General features: G+C 34.6%; 1 protein-coding gene across 1 annotated transcript in view; it reads left to right on the top strand.

Annotated features, from left to right (window-relative positions):
• LOC107677164 (SRC kinase signaling inhibitor 1-like) overlaps positions 1-22,280 on the top strand; it is a 62,742-nt gene that overhangs the window by 12,107 nt on the left and 28,355 nt on the right. Inside the window, exons 2-4 of the mRNA XM_016471949.1 lie at positions 7,121-7,375; positions 12,109-12,132; positions 21,348-21,549. Of these exons, the coding sequence (XP_016327435.1) occupies positions 7,184-7,375; positions 12,109-12,132; positions 21,348-21,549 (418 nt within the window). The 5' untranslated portion in view covers positions 7,121-7,183. The remainder of the gene's footprint in view (positions 1-7,120; positions 7,376-12,108; positions 12,133-21,347; positions 21,550-22,280) is intronic.

Below are 22,280 nucleotides of genomic sequence, written 5' to 3'. Positions count from 1 at the left end.
TTTTATATTTATTTAATTATTTGTTTTATTAATTTATATAATTTTCTTCTGTTAGATCAGCAAGTTGTTTAAATAAATGATTTCTTGTTTTTTTCACTGATACAGCATACATATTATTTCCAGAAATATTATATTATATTTTTTAGATTTAATTAAATTTTTTTATCCATTTATTTAATTTCCTAATTTAGTAAACAGGTTATAAATTATATACTGTACGTTAGTATTTAATTTTATATATTTAATTATATTTAATAAATTAATAACTCAATAAATAATTTTAATTTCATGAACCATTGTGTAAGAGCACTTAATTTCCTCACAATCCTCTAATGAACCCCAGTGTCTTTCCTGTGTTTAATTTTTTCCATTATTTTTCACCCAGCTTTCATCATCTCTCATCTGTTCCTGACACTAAACGAAGGACCATTAATCTTCTGGCCACTTTACTGACTCCCCTCAGGCAAGAATGCCCAGAATCCCCTGACACTAACAGCCGATCGTTCATACCTGCTTAGAGGCGTCCGGGGGTCAAAACACCTGTCATGCCACATTTGGTTTATGTGTCTATCTGAGGAGTGGTAAAATTGGGTGGTAATCAATCTTTGTGCACTCTGTCACACACAAACACACGGACATTAGATGGGTTCTTTTGTCATTATAGATGATTGCATGATACCTGCGGTTATAACCAAGGACAGATAATAAGTAAAGCGAGAACTGAACTAATCTAGCTTTCTAATAAACCTGGCATTTTATACTACAAATATTAACAAACTGCTTATGTGCTTCTGCAAAGCACTGATTGGTCCTTTGAGGGATCTGCTAGCTGCTGATTGGTTGTCACAATGGTTTGTTTTACTTCAACATCAGAATGGGCCTAAAAGTTAAAGTGTGTAACTCGAATTCTTAGAATGGCTTTAAATGTTGTGCTGCTTTTAAAATGGCTCTTTTTGTTTGAAAGGAATAACATGCCAACCTCTGTCTCAACCACCGGTGTGAATGTAGGACTAGCAATAATAATATTTATCTGAACATTGGCAGATGTTGGCAGGGCACAAGGGCTGATAAAGAAAGCCTGCTTGGAAATAATGATTATTATTATGTTTGGTGAAGCCAGTGTCACACAAATTACACACTTCAGCTTTGATGTTACTTGAAGTTACTGGTGGCCATCAAGTCGTAATTTTTCGTCTCAGTCCTGGTAGTTTTTGTATGACGCACCTTGTAAACATTCTCTCTCCTTGTCTTTGTCTGTTGCTAAAGTGAATCTTTGTACCAGTTTTAGATAATGTAAAAATTTCTTGCTTTTTGTATTATTTGTTTGCATTTATTTCACAATTATAGTTATATGTTTTTATAACTAAAACCATAAAATATTTTGTTACGTTAACTGAAATAAAATTATATATATATATATATATATATATATATAAAATCAGCTAGTTGGCAAGGCAACATTTCAAATTTTTTTAGTTTATTTTGATGTTCTAAAATAAACTGATATACATTAATAAAAACTATATACACATATTTAAAATAAAATAAAAACTAATAAAAAATGCCCAAAACACAACATAAGTACTACATCTTAAACTAAAACTAAAAATATAAACATTTTCAAAATATTATTAAAAACTGTAATAGTATCTCGATACTGAAATAACACTGAACCATAATTATTCAACATTGAACCATACGTTTTGAACTCATTTCCCACTGTTTATGGTACATGGCCTTGGCATTGCTAGCACCATGCTATACTGTTTGAACTACAGGAATATTTCAAATCGAGCACATTTTCTTTGAAACAATGAAAAAATGTAGTTTATTGCAAGTAGTACTTAACTTTAACCCAATGCATTGTTTACTTTTATAGAAATAGTTCTGATTGTACTTATAATTCACTGCAGAATTGACTTTCTTAGGTGCTATTCACACAGAAATATGTTTTTGCGATGAAAAACACAAGACATGCAGTGGAATGGAAAAAAAATGCTTCAAAGCACAAGGTTTCAAGAAAAGTTGAACTTATATTAACTTGAGCGTCTCATGATGTTGTGTTTAAAAACACGAGACGCAAGACCGTGGAATGAAAATGTTAAAAGCTGAACTACTTTTAACTTAACGCACTACATTTTTAGCGCAGTGTCATGCACGTGGTGCTACAAAAGACATGAGACACAAACGCAAGATGCAAACACAAACTGCACGTTCACATACTGTAAAAGAACAACAGAAAAGCAGCACATTTTGCCCTTTACAGCAACACGCTGGCATTACCACACTTTCTTCAATAAGATACAAACTAGTTTATTTTACCTAAAATTAGTTCTGACTCTACCTACATATTATAGTTTACTACAGCATTTAATTGTGCTTTCTATAGCACACTGTAAAAAAAAATCTGTAAAATTTACGGTAAAAAACCGGCAGCTGTGGTTGCCGGAATTTTACCGTAAAAAATACGGTAGCAATGTTTTAGGTTTTACGGTTTTAACTTAAATTTACAGTTAAATACCGTAATTTCATTAACTGATATAATGTTACTATACCAACCTACTGAAGTACTGAAATCTGTTTTGTACCTTTGTAATACACTGATAACCACCAAATGCAGGTGGTGATGAGAAAGTCACATGATGAACCAAAGCCCATCACAAGCAGCTTTTAAATAATAACATATATAGAAGGTGCACAGTGTCTTTCACACAAACACCACCATGGTAACACACATGAAACTGAAATATTGCAATAAACATTCATTTAACAACATTAGGTGTAACACACAACCCTAATATACAAAATAGTTATAGTTATTTCAACAAAAAAACATCAAATTTGAAATGTAACGCAGGGAATTCTGGGAATGTCAATTTACGGTTATTCACTGTAAATTATACAGTCTTTTTCACTTCCAAAAACAGTATACTACCATAAAATTAATGCCCAATACATGTAATGTCCAATACATTTTTTCACCGTATATAGTAGGGGAATTTACCGTTAACCATTTAACAGGATTTCACTGTAGCATTTTTACAGTCTTTTACCGTTAAATTCAGTGGGGGTATTGTTTACTTGACTCCATCCCAGTTGTTGGTTTCTTCCAAGCAGCTAGCATTATGAATAAATGATCTGTAATTACATTAAATGTTAAGCAGAGCTGTGTCTGGTTGTATTTGTGTGCTCACCTCAAATTGCTTGTCAGTGTCCTTGCCTTCTGGTGGGAAAAAGTGTGTTAGTCCAGCTGGGAAGACTGTTTGCATACCGACAGACACGACTTGTGTACCTAGAAAGTTCAATAGTGCAGTTCCTTCAGCTCTCAGCATCAGGCCATATATAATGAGATGGAAGTGTGTTTTTGAGTGCTAACTTTTCTACTTCCGCTTTCTGTTTCTTGATGGTTTTGCAGCTTTTATTAGGCATTATATCTCTTTAGAAAGACTCGGAATATAGTGCACACGTTGTATGGACTACTTTTTTGGTGCTTTTTAATATAAATGTTCCTGAAAAAGTTCTCAATTTATTTTAATAGCTTTCAAATTTGGCTATGCTGATTTGTAATATTCAAATATAATTTCATGCTGCAAGAGACCCAATCACTCTCTCATTGGTTAATTGCAATAGTCTCCACCCACTTGTCCATCTCATTAATTACAGCTGCCCTGGTGTAGAGGAGGTTTAAAAGCTCTTGTGGTAGATCAGCATATGAAGAACTTTATGACTGTCCGTGGATTATTCTATTTTTACTCTCTGAAACGCTTTCTCCATCTAGATTTCCTCTCGTCGGCATGATAATACAATGTTTTCTCCTCTGATCTCCCATCACTTCTGTGGGTTTTGTTGTTTTGGGTGTCTTTATTAGTTTGGGCCTATATTTTGGGCTCCTCGGTGGGTGTTGTGTCTCCACAACATCTATGAAAAACAACATTTTTCTTTCAAGTTGTTCTGTTGCCAGTTTTCTTTAGAGTTTTTCTCCAGCTTATTTTCACATTCGACCGGCTAGAATGTCTTGAGTGAGGTATGCAACGCACTATTATGACCAGATTTATTATTTATTTATTTTAAAGCTGCAAACTGGAAGGTAGTGTTATTTAATGAATGTTTATGTTCCTGAAAATAAAAACATTAGATTTTTTTTATTAATATTATTTATTTATTTAGTATTTATTTTACATTTAGTTTTATGTATTTATTTATTTATTATTAATTTAATGTTTTTAATAAGTTTTAATAAAAATATTAATAAGTAAGTTTTAAGCTATTTTCTTTTTTTACTTTGTTTTTTATTTTGTTTATTTTAGTTTTTTGTATTTTTTGTTAGTCATTTAATTAGTAGTTCATATATGTATTATTTTTAAATATTTTTTGCAGTACATTTACATAGTCCTGTGGTGTTATTTATTTATTATGGTGGTGTTAAAATTATGTATTATTAATTATTATTATTATTACAAATAATTTTGTTGCTCTGTGCTCCTATTGTTTATTATTTAAGCACTCACATTGTAGCTGTGTGTTAATGCAATGCAAAAATTAGCTAAATGCATCTCTCTTTGGTTGTATAATGATTTTCTGTGTGCATGACCGCATTCTCGGCTTTATAGTGGTATTGTGAGTGAGTCCAGAGGCTGTGTGTTTCTCAGTTTGACAGGTCAGACAGCATTAGTGTTAGCTGACATGTGCTAGAGCTCACTGCGCTATATATCCTCCAGCAAAACACACACAAAAATCATAATTCTTCGATCAGCACGCAGTTGCCAGGCATCGGTATGACAACCTGCCTGCATGTTTTATCATGTTCAAACTTTATCACATCATCAGACAATTTCCGTCCCACCATCTCGCCGTCTTATATCTACATCCCTGATTTCCTCTTCCCTCCTGTAACACGTCAGTTTTCCCTCCTGTTGGGTTTGAGAGATATGACTGTATCGTTCACTGCTGTGTGAAGACATCAGTGTACACGAATATCACATCTTTACTGTCACTTTACACGGTTGCTTCATATATTACTGGATCAGTTTTTTTTCAAACATTTTAGCCATAATTAATGATATTCACTAATGGAAGGAATATTATTGCTCATTCTTTAGGTTAGTGATTTTGCACAAACTCATGCTGCTACAACACTACAACAGTATGGACATGAACTGTACACTCTAAAAAATGCTGGGTTAAATATAACCCAGCGCTGGGTTAAAAAGGGACAAACCCAGCGTTTGGGATGTTTTGACCCAGCTATTGGGTTGTTTTGACCCAGCGTTTGGGTTGTTTTGACCCAGCAGTTGGGTTCAAAACAACCCAACTGCTGGGTCAAAACAACCCAATAGCTGGGTTTGTCCCCTTTTAACCCAGCGCTGAGTTATATTTAACCCAGCATTTTTTAAAGTGTAGGAATTATAATATTTGAAATTTCAAAGATGGAACCTTTTGACTTTTTTTTTGTTTGTTTTTTTTTTGGGGGGAGGGGGGTAGACTTTCTTTGGTTACCTGGCAATAACATAACAATATTCTAAAAACACTCAGAACCTTAGCAACACCATAGCAACATGCTGGAATGTTTTGCATTGGTAATTTCTATTTATGATCTGTACTTGCATGACAAGATACACAGCAAACAAGATACACGTTTTATTTTATTTTTTGTTAGCTGCTTATAGTTTTATCTGCATGTTTTATTTTTTATCTTATGAGTTAGTGTTTTGCTCTGTGATTTTATAATGCCTAATAACATTTAAAATGGTACAGCACTTTGGTACAGTTGTTTTTAAATGTGCTTTATAAATAAACGTGAACATGAAGCAAAAAAAAAAAAGTTTTTCTAAAACTTAATTTATAAAACAGCTTTGGTTGATTCAGAGTTCGTAAAATCTGATTGTACCTGTAAATGTTTGTACATAATACTATTATAGTATTTATTAATATTTTAAATTGGCTTTCATTTTTATATTTAAATTTTATTTTAGTTTTAGCGGTTTTATGTGCTTTTTGTCATTTTTATTAATTTATCTCTATTTAGCTTTAAGTAATTAATTAATTAATTAATGTTTTATTTTATATTATTCGTTATTATTATTATTTTTTAGTACTTAAATTTAAACTTATTTTATTTCAGGTAGTTGCCCAGCCATTTCATTAAAAAAAAAAATGTTTTTTATAGTGTTCACCACTTTTTTTTTCATTTAATTCCTTTTTTTTTTGCAGTACATTTACATGATGATGATTATTATTATTATTATTATTATTATTTAGTACTTCAATTTAAACTTATTTTATTTCAGGTAGTTGCCCAGCCGTTTCATTTAAAAAAAAAAAACTTTATATAGTGTTCACCACTTTTTTTTCATTTAATTCCCTTTTTTTTGCAGTACATTTACATGATTATTATTATTATTATTTAGTACTTCAATTTAAACTTATTTTATTTCAGGTAGTTGCCAATCCTTTTCATTAAAAAAAGACATTTTTTTTTAGTGTTCACCACTTTTTTCAGTTAATTGCTTCTTTTTTTGGCTGTACATTTACATAGTCCTGTGGTGGTAAAATGATTTATTATTATTATTTATCTAATTTAATTTTATGTAATGTTTTATTTAATTGAATTATTGCTTTATTTATTTATTTTATATTTTATTTCAGCTTTATTGCAATTAATGAAAATTGTTTTTAATAGTTTAGTTTCAGTTAACAATAATAACACATCTCTGAATCCAAGTTTGCATACTTCTGCAAAGTGTGTGTTATGAAAAGTGTGTGTGTCTGTATGTGTGATAGTAAAGCATGCAATTATAAGTATACAGTAAGCCAGTACACCGAAACTAGGACATACTACAACTTCATCAAATTAGTCTTGGAAACACATCAGAGAATCTAGTCCTCATTTGTAGCACATGGGGTTTTGAGTAATATTAGCCTAAAAGCATTCACTAATACAAATTGCATCAGAAATAACATACCATCCAGTCACTTTAGTCATCATATTTTATAATGCAATGATTTGGGAAGCTCTAATCCTAATCTTGCAAACTTTAGTGTGTATACATCGAACTGCTCCATTCAACATACCAAATATCCAGCTCTTGACCTTTTGCTTTCCACTTTTTCCTCTCCACAGGTTTGTGAGGGAGAAGGAGAGAGGGAGAACTAGAAGAAAAACTGGCGAGATAAAGTGTTTGTAATGTTGCGTGGGGATGATGCCGAATATCAGCGCCGCTATCACACTCTGGGCAGCAACACGCGCCGCCTCTCCAACCCCGACATGGAGGCCTATGCTAAGCTCCACAAGAGCGGCGACATGGAGCATCAGAGAAACAAATACCCTCCGCAGCACGCTGCCACGCTGGTCAACACCAACTGCGCGCGGCAGCAGGTAACACACGCGACTGTCTGTGTCTGTCTGTATTTGGTATGTCTGCTCCAGATATGTTGAGCCTTGGTGATCGTATGGGAGATGCAGGTTTGAATCGGGGCCCGTTTTGTCCTGATTCCACACAGCTACCTTAGAATTAATGCTGTTCTATATTTATGCTCGGTTTAAATATTGAAAAGGCCTTTGATGAGTGTTTTTCCGCCTGTCTTAGTTTTTGTTCTCTGTTTTTTGTGTTCCTGTCTCCTCTTCTGTCTGTCATACTTCCTCCCACCTCTAATTATCTCTTTCATCGTCCTCCTCCTCTTTGCAGTCAACTCTTTGAGTTGTTTTTTTTTTTCATTCTTTTGACCTGGACTAATAAGCAAGCACATAGTAACCATACATAGCAGTGTTACTTATTTATATAATATTTTAATTTCTAGTCATATTTTTTTAATTGGCTTTTAATTTTATATTTTCAGTTTTAGTTTCATTTTTAATAATTTTACGTGCTTTTTGTCATTTTTATTATTTTTAAAAAAATATTTCTATATAGTTTTACATTTATTTTAGTTTTTGTTAGTAATTAGTTTAGTTAGTTGCCAATGCTAGCTAGCTATATATATATATAAAATATTGTATTTAATATTTATATACAATTTTATTTTAGCATTATTTCAATTCATAAAATTGTTTTAAACAATTTTAAGGTTTGGTCATAGTTAATGTTCAATGAAATCAGTCATTATTTAAGTTAGTAATTAAACTTACAGTTAGTTACCAAGACGACAATGTTCAAAAATGTTCATTTTAAGTTTTTCATCTAATATTTAAATTATTATTTCAGCTTTATTTCAATTTACAAAAATGTTTTTAATAAGTTCACATTTACCGTTGTTTGGTGACATTTTGCGGGCAAAACAGTCAGTCCAATAGGAATCCATGTAATCAGGAGTTTCAGATTAAGGTGAAAAATGTATTTTGCTCATTTTCAAGTTTCCACATCTTTAGTTTTAGTTAAACATTAACAACACTGCCACATAGCAACATTCTGAAATACCTTAGCAACCGCATAGCAACACCCTGGCAACCACCCACAACAGTCTAACACTGTGAACCTTTCAAATACACAATCACTGAAATTCTCATTAGAAAATGTACAAGTCTAGCTTATATTTGCAGCTATGTGCAATTCCATATTGCCATTTGCTCTTTTCTTTTAGCCATCCCTCTCTCTCTCTCTCTCTCTCTCTCTCTCTCTCTCTCTCTCTTGATCAATCCCCTCTTTATTTTTCCTCTTGGAATCTCTCCATCATTGCTTGTATTTGCTCTGTGTATTTGCCTGTCTGGCTGCATCCATCGTCTCCAAACACCACTGGAATGAGAAAGAGAGAGAGAGAGAGGGGAGTCTACCGTTGCCATGGTAACCAAGCTCATGTAGGAAATCAATGACATCACATAGCTAGCTGGCATACAGGGGACTGAGACCCAGAGAGAGGAAGAGCATTGAAGGACAGAGACTTCATGAAACGACATTCGCATTTCACTTCCATAAAGTGATGTATCTGTGCGTGAAACGGGAGGAAATGTAGGGCAGGACTTGGATTTATTCTTCAGGAGCTGATTGGATCTTGCAATGTGAGCATTATGTATCAGAATGTGAGTTTGCAGTGGATTGTAGGGGTTTGTTCCCCTCCTCAAAAACCACACACTTTTGAGGATTTTTGACAGGGACGTGAAGGCTGAAGGTCAAGTTCACCCTCCAGAGCATCTCCATGCAACCCAATGGTAATGATTCTTAAAATCTGTCTTAAAATGTAATGTTAATATGCATTAAATGACTGTATTAATACTGGCAGCAATTCAGAAAGGCTGCATTACCTACCACAGTAAAATAAAACTGTGACTGAACAGTTATTTGGCTATTAGTAACCATCAGATGAAACCTTGTTTCTCAGGCAGTTATGATGAGAGTTTTCTGTGGAAAAACATGCGCTGAATCGTGACGTGCACAATAAGACCAGGAGTATGTATTAAAGTAAATGGGGTCCATTGTGATTTCATGTTGGCTGTTAGCTTCAGGATGCAGAGAGAGACTAAGGAAGTTACTACAGTCCATAGATGGAGAAACAGCAGATGAGGAGAGGAGAACTAGATACAGAAAGTCGGCCGAGAATGGAGCTAATTAATTAGTGATGGTATCATACCTTCATCAGTCTATGAGGACATGAGAAATCCACAGTGAACAGACAGAGAGTAAGAGACTGACAGCTTGATGGTACGATTGAGGATGTATTTGGGTGCAAATAGTGTGTGTGTGTGTGTGTGTGTGAACATGTATTATGGTGGGATGTAATATATGGATGCTGTCAACCTGAAAGCATGAGCATTCACATACTGTACCATTTTACTTCTGAATTTAGACATACTTCATATTGAAATAGAATATTTAATGGGATTTTTATTTTGCAAGCAATATATATATTTTATTTTATTTTATTGTTTATAAATGGTTCCAATTGGTCCCAAGTTGAATGTAAAGATGTAACAATTTATTTTGTTTTATAAATAAATAATTTCATTTAATAAAAATTAGTATTAATAATAGTATGAATAATGATATTAATAATAGTTGTTGTTGTTGTTATTATTTTTAAGCTTTTTTTTTTTTACTTTTTTTCCATCTAGAATAGCGTGCACCGATGAATCATGGATGGTAAAATTAGGAATGTGTTTTTAAAAATAAAGTGGAAAAGGTCACATGAGCATTTGCCTACAATTTTACTTCTGTATTTTGACATATATTAGAACAAAAAGGGAAAAAAAAGAAACAATATTCAAGTTTTTTTTGCAAACAACATCCATCCATGGATTCTCTTCTCTATTTATTTTATTTTAATTTATGATTACCTACAGTACAGTTATATTTCATAAACCGTTCCAATCAGTTCCAAGTTGAATAAAGATGTAATTCTATTTTTTATTTGTTACATAATTATTTAATAATAAAAATATTATTATTATTATTTTGAGGCTTTTTGATGTTTTTCAGTCTAGAATAGTGTGCACAGGTAAATTATGCACAGATCAGCAATGTTTGATGAAAGTAAAAAGGGACAATTTTAATTTCATTTTGAATTTAATGTATGCTAAATTGTAGTGATGTTGTAGATGTCTGTGTCGTCATAGCAACAGTGTAGGTGGTTGTATGACATGCAAGTATAGAAGCAGGTGTGGCCTGCCGCAGTGTCTGAGTGAGTGTGTGTGTGTGTGTGTGTGTGAGTGAGAGAGAAGCACACACACACACACACACACAAGAGAATGATGCCTGTGTGAGAGAGACATAATCAATGAGAGGCAGAGAGAGGGATTGAGAGAAATATGATTGGAGGCAGGTGGGTTTGCTTGTCAGGTCAGGGTGGGTCTTCATCTCATTTCTGTTCTTCCTCGCATACTGAACTACTCGTACTGTAACTAAAGCCCTTCTGCTACTGTATGTGTGTGTGTGTTCGGACGTGTGAATTAGTGTATTAAAAAGTGGCTTTTGTGTTCTGCTCTGACTCACACACTTCTGCTGGTCTTAGCGATTAGCTAAATAGTGTTTCAAAACATAGTGAGGCAGTGTTTTGAGTTTCACCAATATGAGAAGTCAAAGAAGCACTTCTGTTTTACATGGCCTGTATGAATCCAGAAAAAATGATGCCTTCTCAGGCAGTATCTGCAGGTATCCAGGGGTTGCATAACATCCCATCTATTAAGATGTCTACTAATAAGCACAGATTTGCCCTTCCTCTTTTTACCAATGATATCCCACAATCCTGTATCTGTGATGGTTAGTTGAATGGAATATGGCATTTAAGACTGTACAACTATTTGCACATTTTCATGTTCGGTTTATGCTTTTATTTCTACAGACAAATAAGAGTTTGAAAGCATTAAATACCAACTCATGATTTGTTTCTAGATCAGAGAATGTGGTGATGTGGTGCCTTGAAAGCCTGAAAATCAATTTCCTTCATACAAAAACACTGTGTTAAACCAATGGCCTTTGGTTTTTGACACAATCAAGAACTTCTCTTAATTTTGTGTAAAATGTGGTTAAGAATATGCTTAGAATGTTTTTCTATTGGCTTACAGCAACAGTCAATCACCGAACAGAGCTCAAATACCTATATCCATATTTTTCTATTCCATCTTGAATGTTTTTCATGGATGAAATAAACTTCTGTTCAGATTTTTGGGGTCATTATAATTAATTTTTTTTAATAAGTCTCTTATACTCGCCAATTTATTGATTAAAAAAAATAAATAAATAAATGCATACATAAATAAAAAACAGTGATATTGTGCAATATTATTACAGCTTAAAATGTTTTTCAGTGTCACGTGACCTTTCAAAAATCATTCAAATATGCTGATATGCTGCTCAAGAATAATTTTTATTTATTATCCGTGCTGAAATCAGTTTGCTCTTTTGTGGAGACCATGATGCATTTTTTCACAGCTTTCTTTTATGAATATAAAGTTCAGCATTTTATTTGAAATAGACAAGTTTTGCAGCATTTTAAATGTCTTTACTGTCACCTTTGATCAATTTAATGCATCCTTGCTGAATAAATATATAAAAAAAAAAAACAAAAACAAAAAAACGTACTGACCGCAAACTTTTGAATGCTAGTTTATGTGTTTCAATAGATGTAAACCTGCATAACTCATTGCTCTTTCCCTTCTGTCTCTCTCTCTCATTCTCTTAGCAGCCACATTACTGGAGTTTTAAGGTAAGAGATGTCTCTCCCTCTCCAGATGTATGTGTATGCATGTTTATGTGTTTCTGCATGTTTGTGTAGCTTTAATGATCCTCAAGGAAAACTTCAGATGCAAAACATCACAATATATCCACACAGTGCAATCAAACTAAACGATGCATGACACAAAATGGCACTGAGTGAATGAAATGTATGAATACATTAGCTGGTAATGGTCTACTGAATGAATGGTGAAACACTGCTCTTGCACACTGCCTCACAGGGAGTAACATTTAACGTTAAAGTGTGCACAATGCATTCTGAAGGTGCATACTGGGATAATCCAGCGGCTCCGTAGGAGCATTTATTATGGAAACTATATGGCAAATTATTTATTTATAGACTCTATGCATTTCCTGGAAATCCATCTTCAAGACAAACTCCTCCACAAGGTTCCAGAGCACTGACTCACCTCCATTGTAAATGCAGCCTAGAACATCGAACTCCTCAAGGGACTTCTGCAGGTCTTCAAGATGTGAGAAGTGAAGCAACCGGTCTGCATCCCCTAGGGGCGCTTGGGACGCCTACAGTCTCTTTGGCACTGGGACAATGCTGGAACTCCTCCAGAGCTGAGACACCTTTCACAGGATCAGGAGAGAGGACAGGTGTTGAAGAAACCTACAGAGCATCCCGAGGCTGATTTGGTCAAGCTGTGCATGGCCTTAATCGACTTCTTTAACTCCCTGGAGAGCTGAACGTGACAAACCTACGATCTGAAGTGTTACTGAGATCCTTTTGAGCAAGAAACTTGCCTTCAGCTTTTTTTCTGGTCTGCTCTGTTCTTGTAAGCTGTTTAAACCTTCAGATGAAAAGCGCTTTTCAGATGGCGAATAGAGTGAAAACCAGGAACATTAACTAGTTCGGTGGTCAAAATCATTGAAATCTCACTTGCTATTATCTATGAATTTTAACATTGTTTAATTGTTGTGGGTTCCATGTATGCCTAATATTATTATAATTAATAATTATGATGTTTACTGACCCTTACTAGTTTTAATACTATTCGTATTCACCAAAAATCACACTATAAAAATAGTAAATAATAACCAAAGAGCAAACAGATCAAAACAGTATCATATTATAACAAAATTATGACTTTACAAAAACGCATTAAAAAAATAAAAATATAACCTATGATTAATAAAACTGTATTTGACAAATATTTGTATTTAATATTTTTGTATTTCATACTTTCGTTTTCACAAACTGTAATTAACACCATTTTTTAAACATTTCATCCACCTTTTTCTTGTCGTAAAAATGGGGGCGGCCATTTGTAAATTCTATGGGTCTGGCTTCCGGTCTCATGTCCACTCCGTCCCGCTATTTTTATCTGAACAAAATAGTTCGTTTTGCTGCTTGATATTGAAAGTTGGTGTGTCTTATCATATTATTTTAATGTATTATCTTAATTATGAACACACTGGTTTGTAGTGCAAACAGTTTTACCGTTTACTGCACGTTGTTATTCTCCTCGTTATTTACCTATAGCGGCTAATAAACCGGAAGTCTCACCCATAGGCTTACTTCCGCTTTGAAGAAAAAGGTGGATAAATGTTACTTTATGCTTACTACTCCTAATTATGATTATTTGCATTTTAGACTTATTTTGAGCACAAAAGTATATGCTTTCTGCAAATGTAGTTGTTGCAGGTGTAACCGTTTAGTCAATTATTACTTTATTTATTCACTGACGGAACTTTCGAGAACATTTCAAATTGTTCACAAAACAGCACAAAACAAACAAACAGTATTACTTTAACATGAATAGTGACTGTCACCATGAAGCTTGAAACCAATAACCGTTACTACATTTGAATTTGAATTTACTTCACGACCGTTAAAAAAGTATGTTCTATATAGTATGAATATGTGTAGTATTATGAATTAAATTCGTACGTACTACATCCGCCATGTGGTTACTGTCACATGACCTACCAACGTCAGTTGCGTCGCTTCCCTGCCATTCATAAATCCTATCCCATGGCCTCATGGGATAGTAAAGTGTCTATCGAATGTGCACTTCAGAATCCGGGCGGAAGAAGTAGGTCATCCGGGTACTTTTCACATACCATTTTTCCAATACTATGAATTCAGACATACTACTCACCTCACATACTTGCTGCGTCCGAAAGATCTTAAAGGGGTCATATGATGCTATTTTAAAGATCATTATTTTGGAGACTTTAGTCTTTGCAACTTTACAGATCTTCTTTATGCACCAAGAGCTTGTAACACTCCAAAGAAAAAGGAAAACTTGAAATCGCATCATATGACCCCTTTAAATGCTGCCTTCGGAGGACTCATTCCAAGGTAGAAAGGCATCAAGGCACGTCCGAATCCAAAGTTAGCTTCCCTTCCTATCTAACGAGATGCTTTAATTTGATCGATTTTTGAAGGCAGCAATGTATCCTTCGCTGCCTTTGATATCCCACAATCCTGTGTGTTCCATTCCGTGATGGCTGAACTAAAAAATAAAGATGGCGTCTGAAAGTTGAGTTTGGTGGTCAGTTTGTGTGACATATTTCTGACTAACCTTTTGCACTTTGATGTTAGTTCTAGCGATAAATTAATATTATAGTAATTAAATATTCGTTTAGTTATCACCAAACTCGTTCTATTTTGTTGTAGATCATTAAACCGTTACGCTGCCTCGGAAGCCTGTCCGAAATCAGTTTCATGAGGTGCCTTCGTGCAAAAATGCTGCCTGCAAAGTCATTGCCTGATAGGGCAGCGAGGCAGAAAGTCAGCTGCCTAGGCTTTCGGACGCAGCCTCTGTTTTTTGCCTATATAGTAGGGAAGTATGCGATTTTGGATGAAATATTGCTCTGCAGGGTTGCCAGGTCTGAGTAACAAAACCAGCCCAACTGCCACTCAAAACTAGTCCAATCGCGTTCCGCGGCAAATTGCCGTTCCAAATTGCGTTCTGGTCCTCGCTGCAGCACACAAGATCCAGGGGACGTGGTTGGATCCAGATCCAACTCCTCCCACCTTACTTATACCTAAACCAGGGGTAGGCAGGTTCGGTCCTAGAGAGCCGCAGTCCATCCAGATCCAACTCCTCCCACCTTACATATACCTAAACCTACCCGTCTCCCCCTCCTGATCCCTAAACCCACCCATCTCCACCCCTAAACCTACCAATCTCCACCCCCTAGATTTGGATCCAACCACGCCCCCCAGATCTTTGTTCTGCAGTGAGGGGCTACTGCGTTCCTGGGTGGCAGCAAGCTCACAGCGCCCTCTGTTGGTGAAAATAATCACTGCACATTGCTCTGGTAACAGGCAGTGTAGGTCGTTTTTTGCAATATATTGTTATGCAGGTGTTGTAAAACGGGGAGATTTCCGAAGACAGGAAACTAAAAGCCTCCTGGTTACCCTAGATTGGAAGCTCTTTGACAGCATGTGGAAACGCACGGCTCGCTTTGGTTAAATTGGCCCCAGGTGTACCGATGAGCTCGCGGCATGCTGGACTACAAGAACCTTCCACTGTGCTGAACCAGGTTCTTTCATCGCTGTTGGATTTTCTCACATGCATATATTAGATCTGAATATTAATAATGGATATCAATAATGAATAGATTGTTAAAAATTCAGCAATTTATAATTAGTTGCCATTTAGACACTTCATACTGGGCGATTGTAAATGCATTTATAGCTGGGACAGTTCTGCCCTGAAGTGTCTCGCTCAAGTACTCGATCGTCGGGCCTCAACAGATTGCATTTCCCTGAATCCCTCTTCTCTAATTGTTTCCTGTCCGCCAGTGTCCAATCCTGTTAAAGGTAAAAATTCCATAAAATCTTTTCAAAAGTAGCTAGTGTTGGCCGGGGTTGCTGTTACCTGTAAGATACACTTCTGTTCAAATATTTTTTTTAAATGTCTCTTATGCTCACTAAGGCTACATTTATTTGATAAAAAAATACAGTAAAAACAGTACAAATACGAAATATTATTGCAATTTAAAATAGACATTTGAATGCATTTTAAAATATAATTTGTTCTGAATTTTCAGCATCATTACTCACATGATCCTTCAGAAATCATTCTAAAATGCTGATTTGCTGCTCAAGAAACATTTCTGATTATTAGCAATGTTGAAAACAGTTGTGCTGCTTAGTGTTTTTGTGGAAGCCTTTGTACTTTTTCAGGATTTGTAATGAATAGAAAGAATTTATTTTAAAATAAGAACAGCATTTACTTTTATTAACTTTTTTTGCGAGAATGTAAGAGTCTGAATGGTAATTTTGGATAAATGTAATCCTGAATAGGATATGTGAGCATTATGGGTGATAATTAGAGCGTGACGACAATTTTTTTAGTCTTTCTGTTTCTTTCGCTCTCAGAAAAATAATAAATAATACTACATAAATAAAGAATTGCTTTGTTGTGGGGCTTGCATAAACTTAAAACGTTAACTAAATAAATTAAGTAAATGCAGCCTTGGTGAGTAGAAAAAAAATAATTAAAAACTTTCAGATCTTTATATTAAATCAAGTCTCTACAAGTGCTGTGTATCATTGCCCAAGATGTCAGTTCTGGATTAACATTTTCCTCCACTGATCAATCGATCAGCAGCCTTTGAAGTGAAGGTGAAGAAGTTTGCATCTGTATGGCAGCTGGATCAATATTACAAAGACTGAGTTCCTCGACTTCCTTCTGGATGCTGTCTGTGAATCTCTGTTTCCAGGAAGAGTGGAGACGTGGACCTCAGTGCAAACTCAGATCAGTATGACGCACCAAAGCTGTAACTGTCTGTGTCGAGCTCAAATGTCTGACACCAGGCTTGCGGTGTGAGGTAAACTGTACGAGTGACACTACACAGAGCTGTCGCTGCAGAAGCATACGCAGGCCTGTCACTGACAACAAACCACTCAAGAAAGAGGAGACTCATGGAAGATGCAGGCGGTCGTGACGGGTTAAGAGACTGCTGGATGACTGTGCACCTGGAAAGCCATCATAACCAAATACTCTCAATGTCATTGACACATCATGTCCATTTAATTTAAGATGCACTTTTTATTGTCTTGACAGAACTGTGTTTGTGTGTCAGGGTTATTATAGTTAACTAAAACGTAAATTTAAACCATAAAAATTAATGAAAAAATGTTTTACTTGAAATAAAATGAACTTTAACTGAAATAAAATATTAAAAAAGTCTTAAACTTTTTTTATTTCAGCTTGTTGCCAAGGCAGTATTTCTCATTTTCATTTAGTCTAACTTGAGGCACTAAAATAACTGAAACTAAAACTGGAATAAAAACTTTATAGAAATAAAAAAAAAACTAATAAAATAGCAGAATTGTGTGTGTCAAGGTTATTATAGTTAACTAAATCTAAAATGAAAACCACAAATTAAAATCAATTTTATTACTTGAAATAAAATTAATTTTCACTAAAATAAAATATAAAAACTTAAACTTATTTTATTTCAGAAAATTGCCAAAACGGCATTCACTTCACAACATTTCTCGATTTTAACTTGATGTATTAAAATAACTAAAACTGAAATACAAATTAATAAAAGTTATATAGACCAAAACAACAACAACAACAAAAAACTATAGGCTAAGTAAAAAAATGTGTTATTATAATAAACTAAAAAAAAAACATAAAATAGACTTTAACTAACTTAAAATATTTTATTTCAGCTACAAAATTTTTCATTGTCATTTAGTTTAACTTGATTCTAAAAAAAAAAAAAAAAAAACATAAAAATGACAGAACCACACAACAAAATCACTAAAACTTTAAAATTAAAATGAATACAAAATATATAAAAATAACAAAGTCAAAATATGAATAAAAACTATATAATATTATCTCAGTGATACCAAAATAACACTTGTGTATGTGTTTATTTATATAACTCAATAATGTAATAAATGTACACTTTACACTCTCTTGTTGTTGCCAAGTCAATAGCAAATCTCCCTCTCTGGCCACATAAACACAACGGCAGGGACGGATTAACGCACGTGCCTACCGGGCACTAGACCAGAGGGGGGCCCAGCCGAAATACTGCTCCTCCAGGAACCCGATTTCAACCGTGCCCTCTCAGGATTTTAAGCAAAGAGGATTTTGAATGCAGCTTCCTAAAGACCAACAATGGCTGAATAATATATTTTTTATATTTGATACGATTAGAACGTTCAGTGCAGCACAGAATCAGCTGCCAAATTCAAATCTGCATTAGTGCTTTGGCTGACTTTGAGCCAGACGCGTTTTTACAGTGCTGCGCATTATAACCAATCACACAGGATTCTGTTGAGTTTATGAATGCAATGGTCAATCAGAGGCATTCAGATGATTCATCGCTGAAAAGCCCGTGTTTTGTTCAGTGTGCGCGCTCGCTGACTGAATGCTGCTCTCTGGAGAATTCTCTCATCATAAACAAAGTGCAAATGTGTGTACGATGTAAGTAAGATATTCATTTCACAGTATAAACAGCTTCAGTGATTATAACGGGAGTTGTTGAGAGTGCTTGAACTCTGTCTAGAATGAAGTTAATATTCTTTGATAATGCAAATATTCTTTGCTCTCTTTATGTACAATGAAAGTGTTATAATTAGTAACTTACAATGTTTTTATTAAATTTACGTTAAATACAAAGCCAGTCGTATTCAAAATATTCTATGACATGACACCCATATCTACAAGTTAAAAGATGGGTTTTATGCATAGGCTAGTTAATAGATTATACTAATACTTTTCCCATAGCCCATTATAGATAAACTAACATGATTTATAAAGGTGCAAAATGCATTTACTTATATTTGAGAATCGTGATATTTTATTATATAGTTAACAAGTTTGGGAAAATTTCGAATAAAAAAGGAACAAAATTTCAACCGAGGGGGGCCTTTAATCGGTCCGTGCCCAGGGCACCGCTGTGCCATAATCCGTCCCTGCATGCACAACGGCCACACTTCTCAATCAATAAGCGCTGTCGTGTTGATGCTGTCATGCTAATTAATGTATTTATTAAGGGGAAATGAGGTTAATTCACTCTTATTGTGAAGCCATTAACCTGTAGCCCATTGAGACAGATGCCAGAATCGATGCTGCGATTCTCACTAGATTTATGCATCCATAATTACAATATATTGTCAAACTGTTACATTTATCTGGTTTGTAAATAGATGTTTGAAACGCAGCACATTCCTGATTATATCTCTCACTAGAATGGTATTCCAGGACTGTTAACACCCGTGAAATTTGGCATGGAGGGGCACAGCTGCAAACATCTGTCCTGTCCATCAAGACTTCACGCATTCTGATTGGCTGGAATGCATGTCAATTAAAATGTATTAGCCAATCAGAGGTGCAGGAACAGTATGGTGAGGTTAAGATTCTTACAACTGCAAACTTTCTCTGTTATGCACCGCCACATCCACATGTGCTGTGCTGAGATTTAAAGAAAGCAGATATTGCTGTATTGGTGTGAGCAGAAAACTTTCCTCTTGAAAATTTGTAAAAATGAAGTATTTTTGCAATTTTTGTCTGTTTGGTAATCTTTTTGACATTTTGGTTTGTTATTTAGGAAACCTCTGGAATGTCAAATGTTTTTTGTATTATATTATTTTAATTTTAAAAATCATGTTTTTTTGCTGATTGAAAACCCATTGATTTGTTAAAAAAAATACACACACACACGGAAACGGCTTGTAACACATTGAATTAATTGTGAAATCGAAGTAGAAAGACTGAAATAGTATTTTCTACTCCAGTAATCTGTATTTACAACTTTGAAAAAAAATTACAGTGAATATAAAAAATATACAGCAAAATCCACTTGAAGAAATTTAAATTGAAAGAAATGAATGCTTTTATTCAGGATGCATTAAACTGATCAAAAGTGACAGTAAAGACATTTATAATGTTAAGAAAGGTATTTCAAATAAATGTTATTCTTTTGAACTTTCTATTTGTCAAATAATTCTGAAAAGATATTTTTCACAAAAATATAAAGGAGCACCACTATATTAAACACCGATACTAATAAGAAATATTTCTATTACTGAAATGTGTATATATGTATATGTTTATTAGGGCATGCTAAAGGAATATTGAAAGTATTCAAATAGAAAACAAGAAAATATAAATTATGAAATCTTACGAGCTGAAAATAAACAGACATGCAAATATTTATTCATATGACAACATGAGTGAAGAGCTAAATTGAGAAATCAACATGAATTTGAGGATGTCTCGTGTGGGTTGTCTTCTTTTGCTTCAGCCACAGCGAGATATATCCAGCTGCAGACCCGCAGCACCAGCAGTTTCAGAACCGCAGCCACAGAACCGGAAGTGAGGGGCGGAGCTTACATTTTTTAAAAGAGTAGCGCCACCTTATGGTTTTTAAGGGGTAATTTGCTTTTATTACACACGATACGTCATACTTTATGTATGCATTTTATAATGACATATTAAGCATTTTATAAACATTATATACATCTTGTGTAATTTATTTGTAGACCTATACAGTTATTAGTTGTAGACCTATACATTTCTTCGTTTCATCGTATTATGCGAGTAATTTCCTGTTTGTGATATTAAAAATAATGTTTGAAACTTCTGGGCATTTTATATGAAATATACTTTAATCACAAGATTCAAAATAAATGTTTACTCCAAAGTCAAAAACACGTGCATCATAAATTTTTCTATATGAAAACTAAAACATTTCAATAAAACACACACAAACAGCAGCATAATTTTAAAAGTAACAATCAAAATGTACACAATAATTAAATTGAAGATGCTTAACCTAATATATACGATAATTATTAAACATATGATAGCAAAAACATTACAGACTACTCACCGTGCTCTCTCGTTGTCAATAACTCCGGTTCTGTGGCTGCGGTTCTGAAACTGCTGGTGCTGCGGGTCTGCAGCTGGATACTATTGGCCACAGCAGCAGTCGAGCTGACATGATCATGTTATCAGCATGATCTGAGAATGTTTCAGCCTGCATGTGTTTCCTTTCACTACGTTGGAGACACTCACTCACACACACATCCTAATTTTCCCTAGATGCTCTTTTGCCTTCCCATCATAGAGGTTTCATTACCCTTGCAAAACTGCTACTTCTGCAATACGGGCAATTAGAGAATGATTTCTCCCTCCCTCCCTCACACACACACACACACACACACACTGATCCGTCTGTCTCCATCTCCTGCAGGCGCGGACTCCACGCAGCGCTGCGGGGCTGCAGCAGCAGTCGCTGGGTGAGCAGGTAGGAGGGCGAATGTGTTATGCGTCTGCGGAGAGTTTGGAAAGCATGGCCGACGCCGAGCTGCCGCTGGGCTTCAGTCGCTCTAACATCCTCAGACAGAGTCTTCCACTGGCACGATCGCCCAGCCAGGCTAAACTGAGAGCACCAGGTATGACACATCTACACTTTTGTGGCATTTTATTGCCACTTTTAATGTTAGTCAAGCTTTCGTGCACCATTTAATCATTTAGACCATTTTGGCACTCTCTATCTGACCTGGCTTTGTTGCTTGTGAACCCTTTATACTTCTGCTGTATATTTAAATAACCTCTATTTTTATTGGCTAACCTCCATATTGAGCGTAGTTTACAATCCTCAGGAAGGATCATGATGCTAAATACTGAAGCTAGGTTGTTCTAAATACTGAAGCTATATTGGTATGTTCGATGGTATTAGAGTTATTAATTTATATAGATGTGTGTGTGTGTGTGTCCAGTTATTGCTAAAAGTTGCTCTGCCATTTACCAAACTGAATGGTTTAAAACCTAGAAATTTTGTCTGCTAAGTTTAATTGAATTATTGAATTATAAAAATTAAGTTTAATTGAATTCTACATTCATAATTTACTACCATTCAAAAGTTTGGAGTTGGTAAGAACTAAGAAGTAATTTACGCTCGCCATGACTGCATTTATTTGATCAAAAATACAGTAGAAACAGTAATATTGTGAAATATTTTTATTTAAAATAAGTTTTCTATTTGAATATAAAAAAAAAAGTATAATTTATTTCTGTGATCAAAGCAGAATTTTCAGTATCATTACTCCAATCTTCTGTGTCACATGATCCTTCAGAAATCATTCTAATATGCTGATTTGCTGCTCAAGAAACATTTCTTCTT

Source organism: Sinocyclocheilus anshuiensis, unplaced genomic scaffold (genome assembly GCF_001515605.1).
Source record: "Sinocyclocheilus anshuiensis isolate Anshui unplaced genomic scaffold, SAMN03320099.WGS_v1.1 scaffold392, whole genome shotgun sequence".
Taxonomy (NCBI): domain Eukaryota; kingdom Metazoa; phylum Chordata; class Actinopteri; order Cypriniformes; family Cyprinidae; genus Sinocyclocheilus; species Sinocyclocheilus anshuiensis.
Note: the sequence above shows the minus strand (reverse complement) of the source record. Positions and strands in the feature narration are given on the sequence as shown.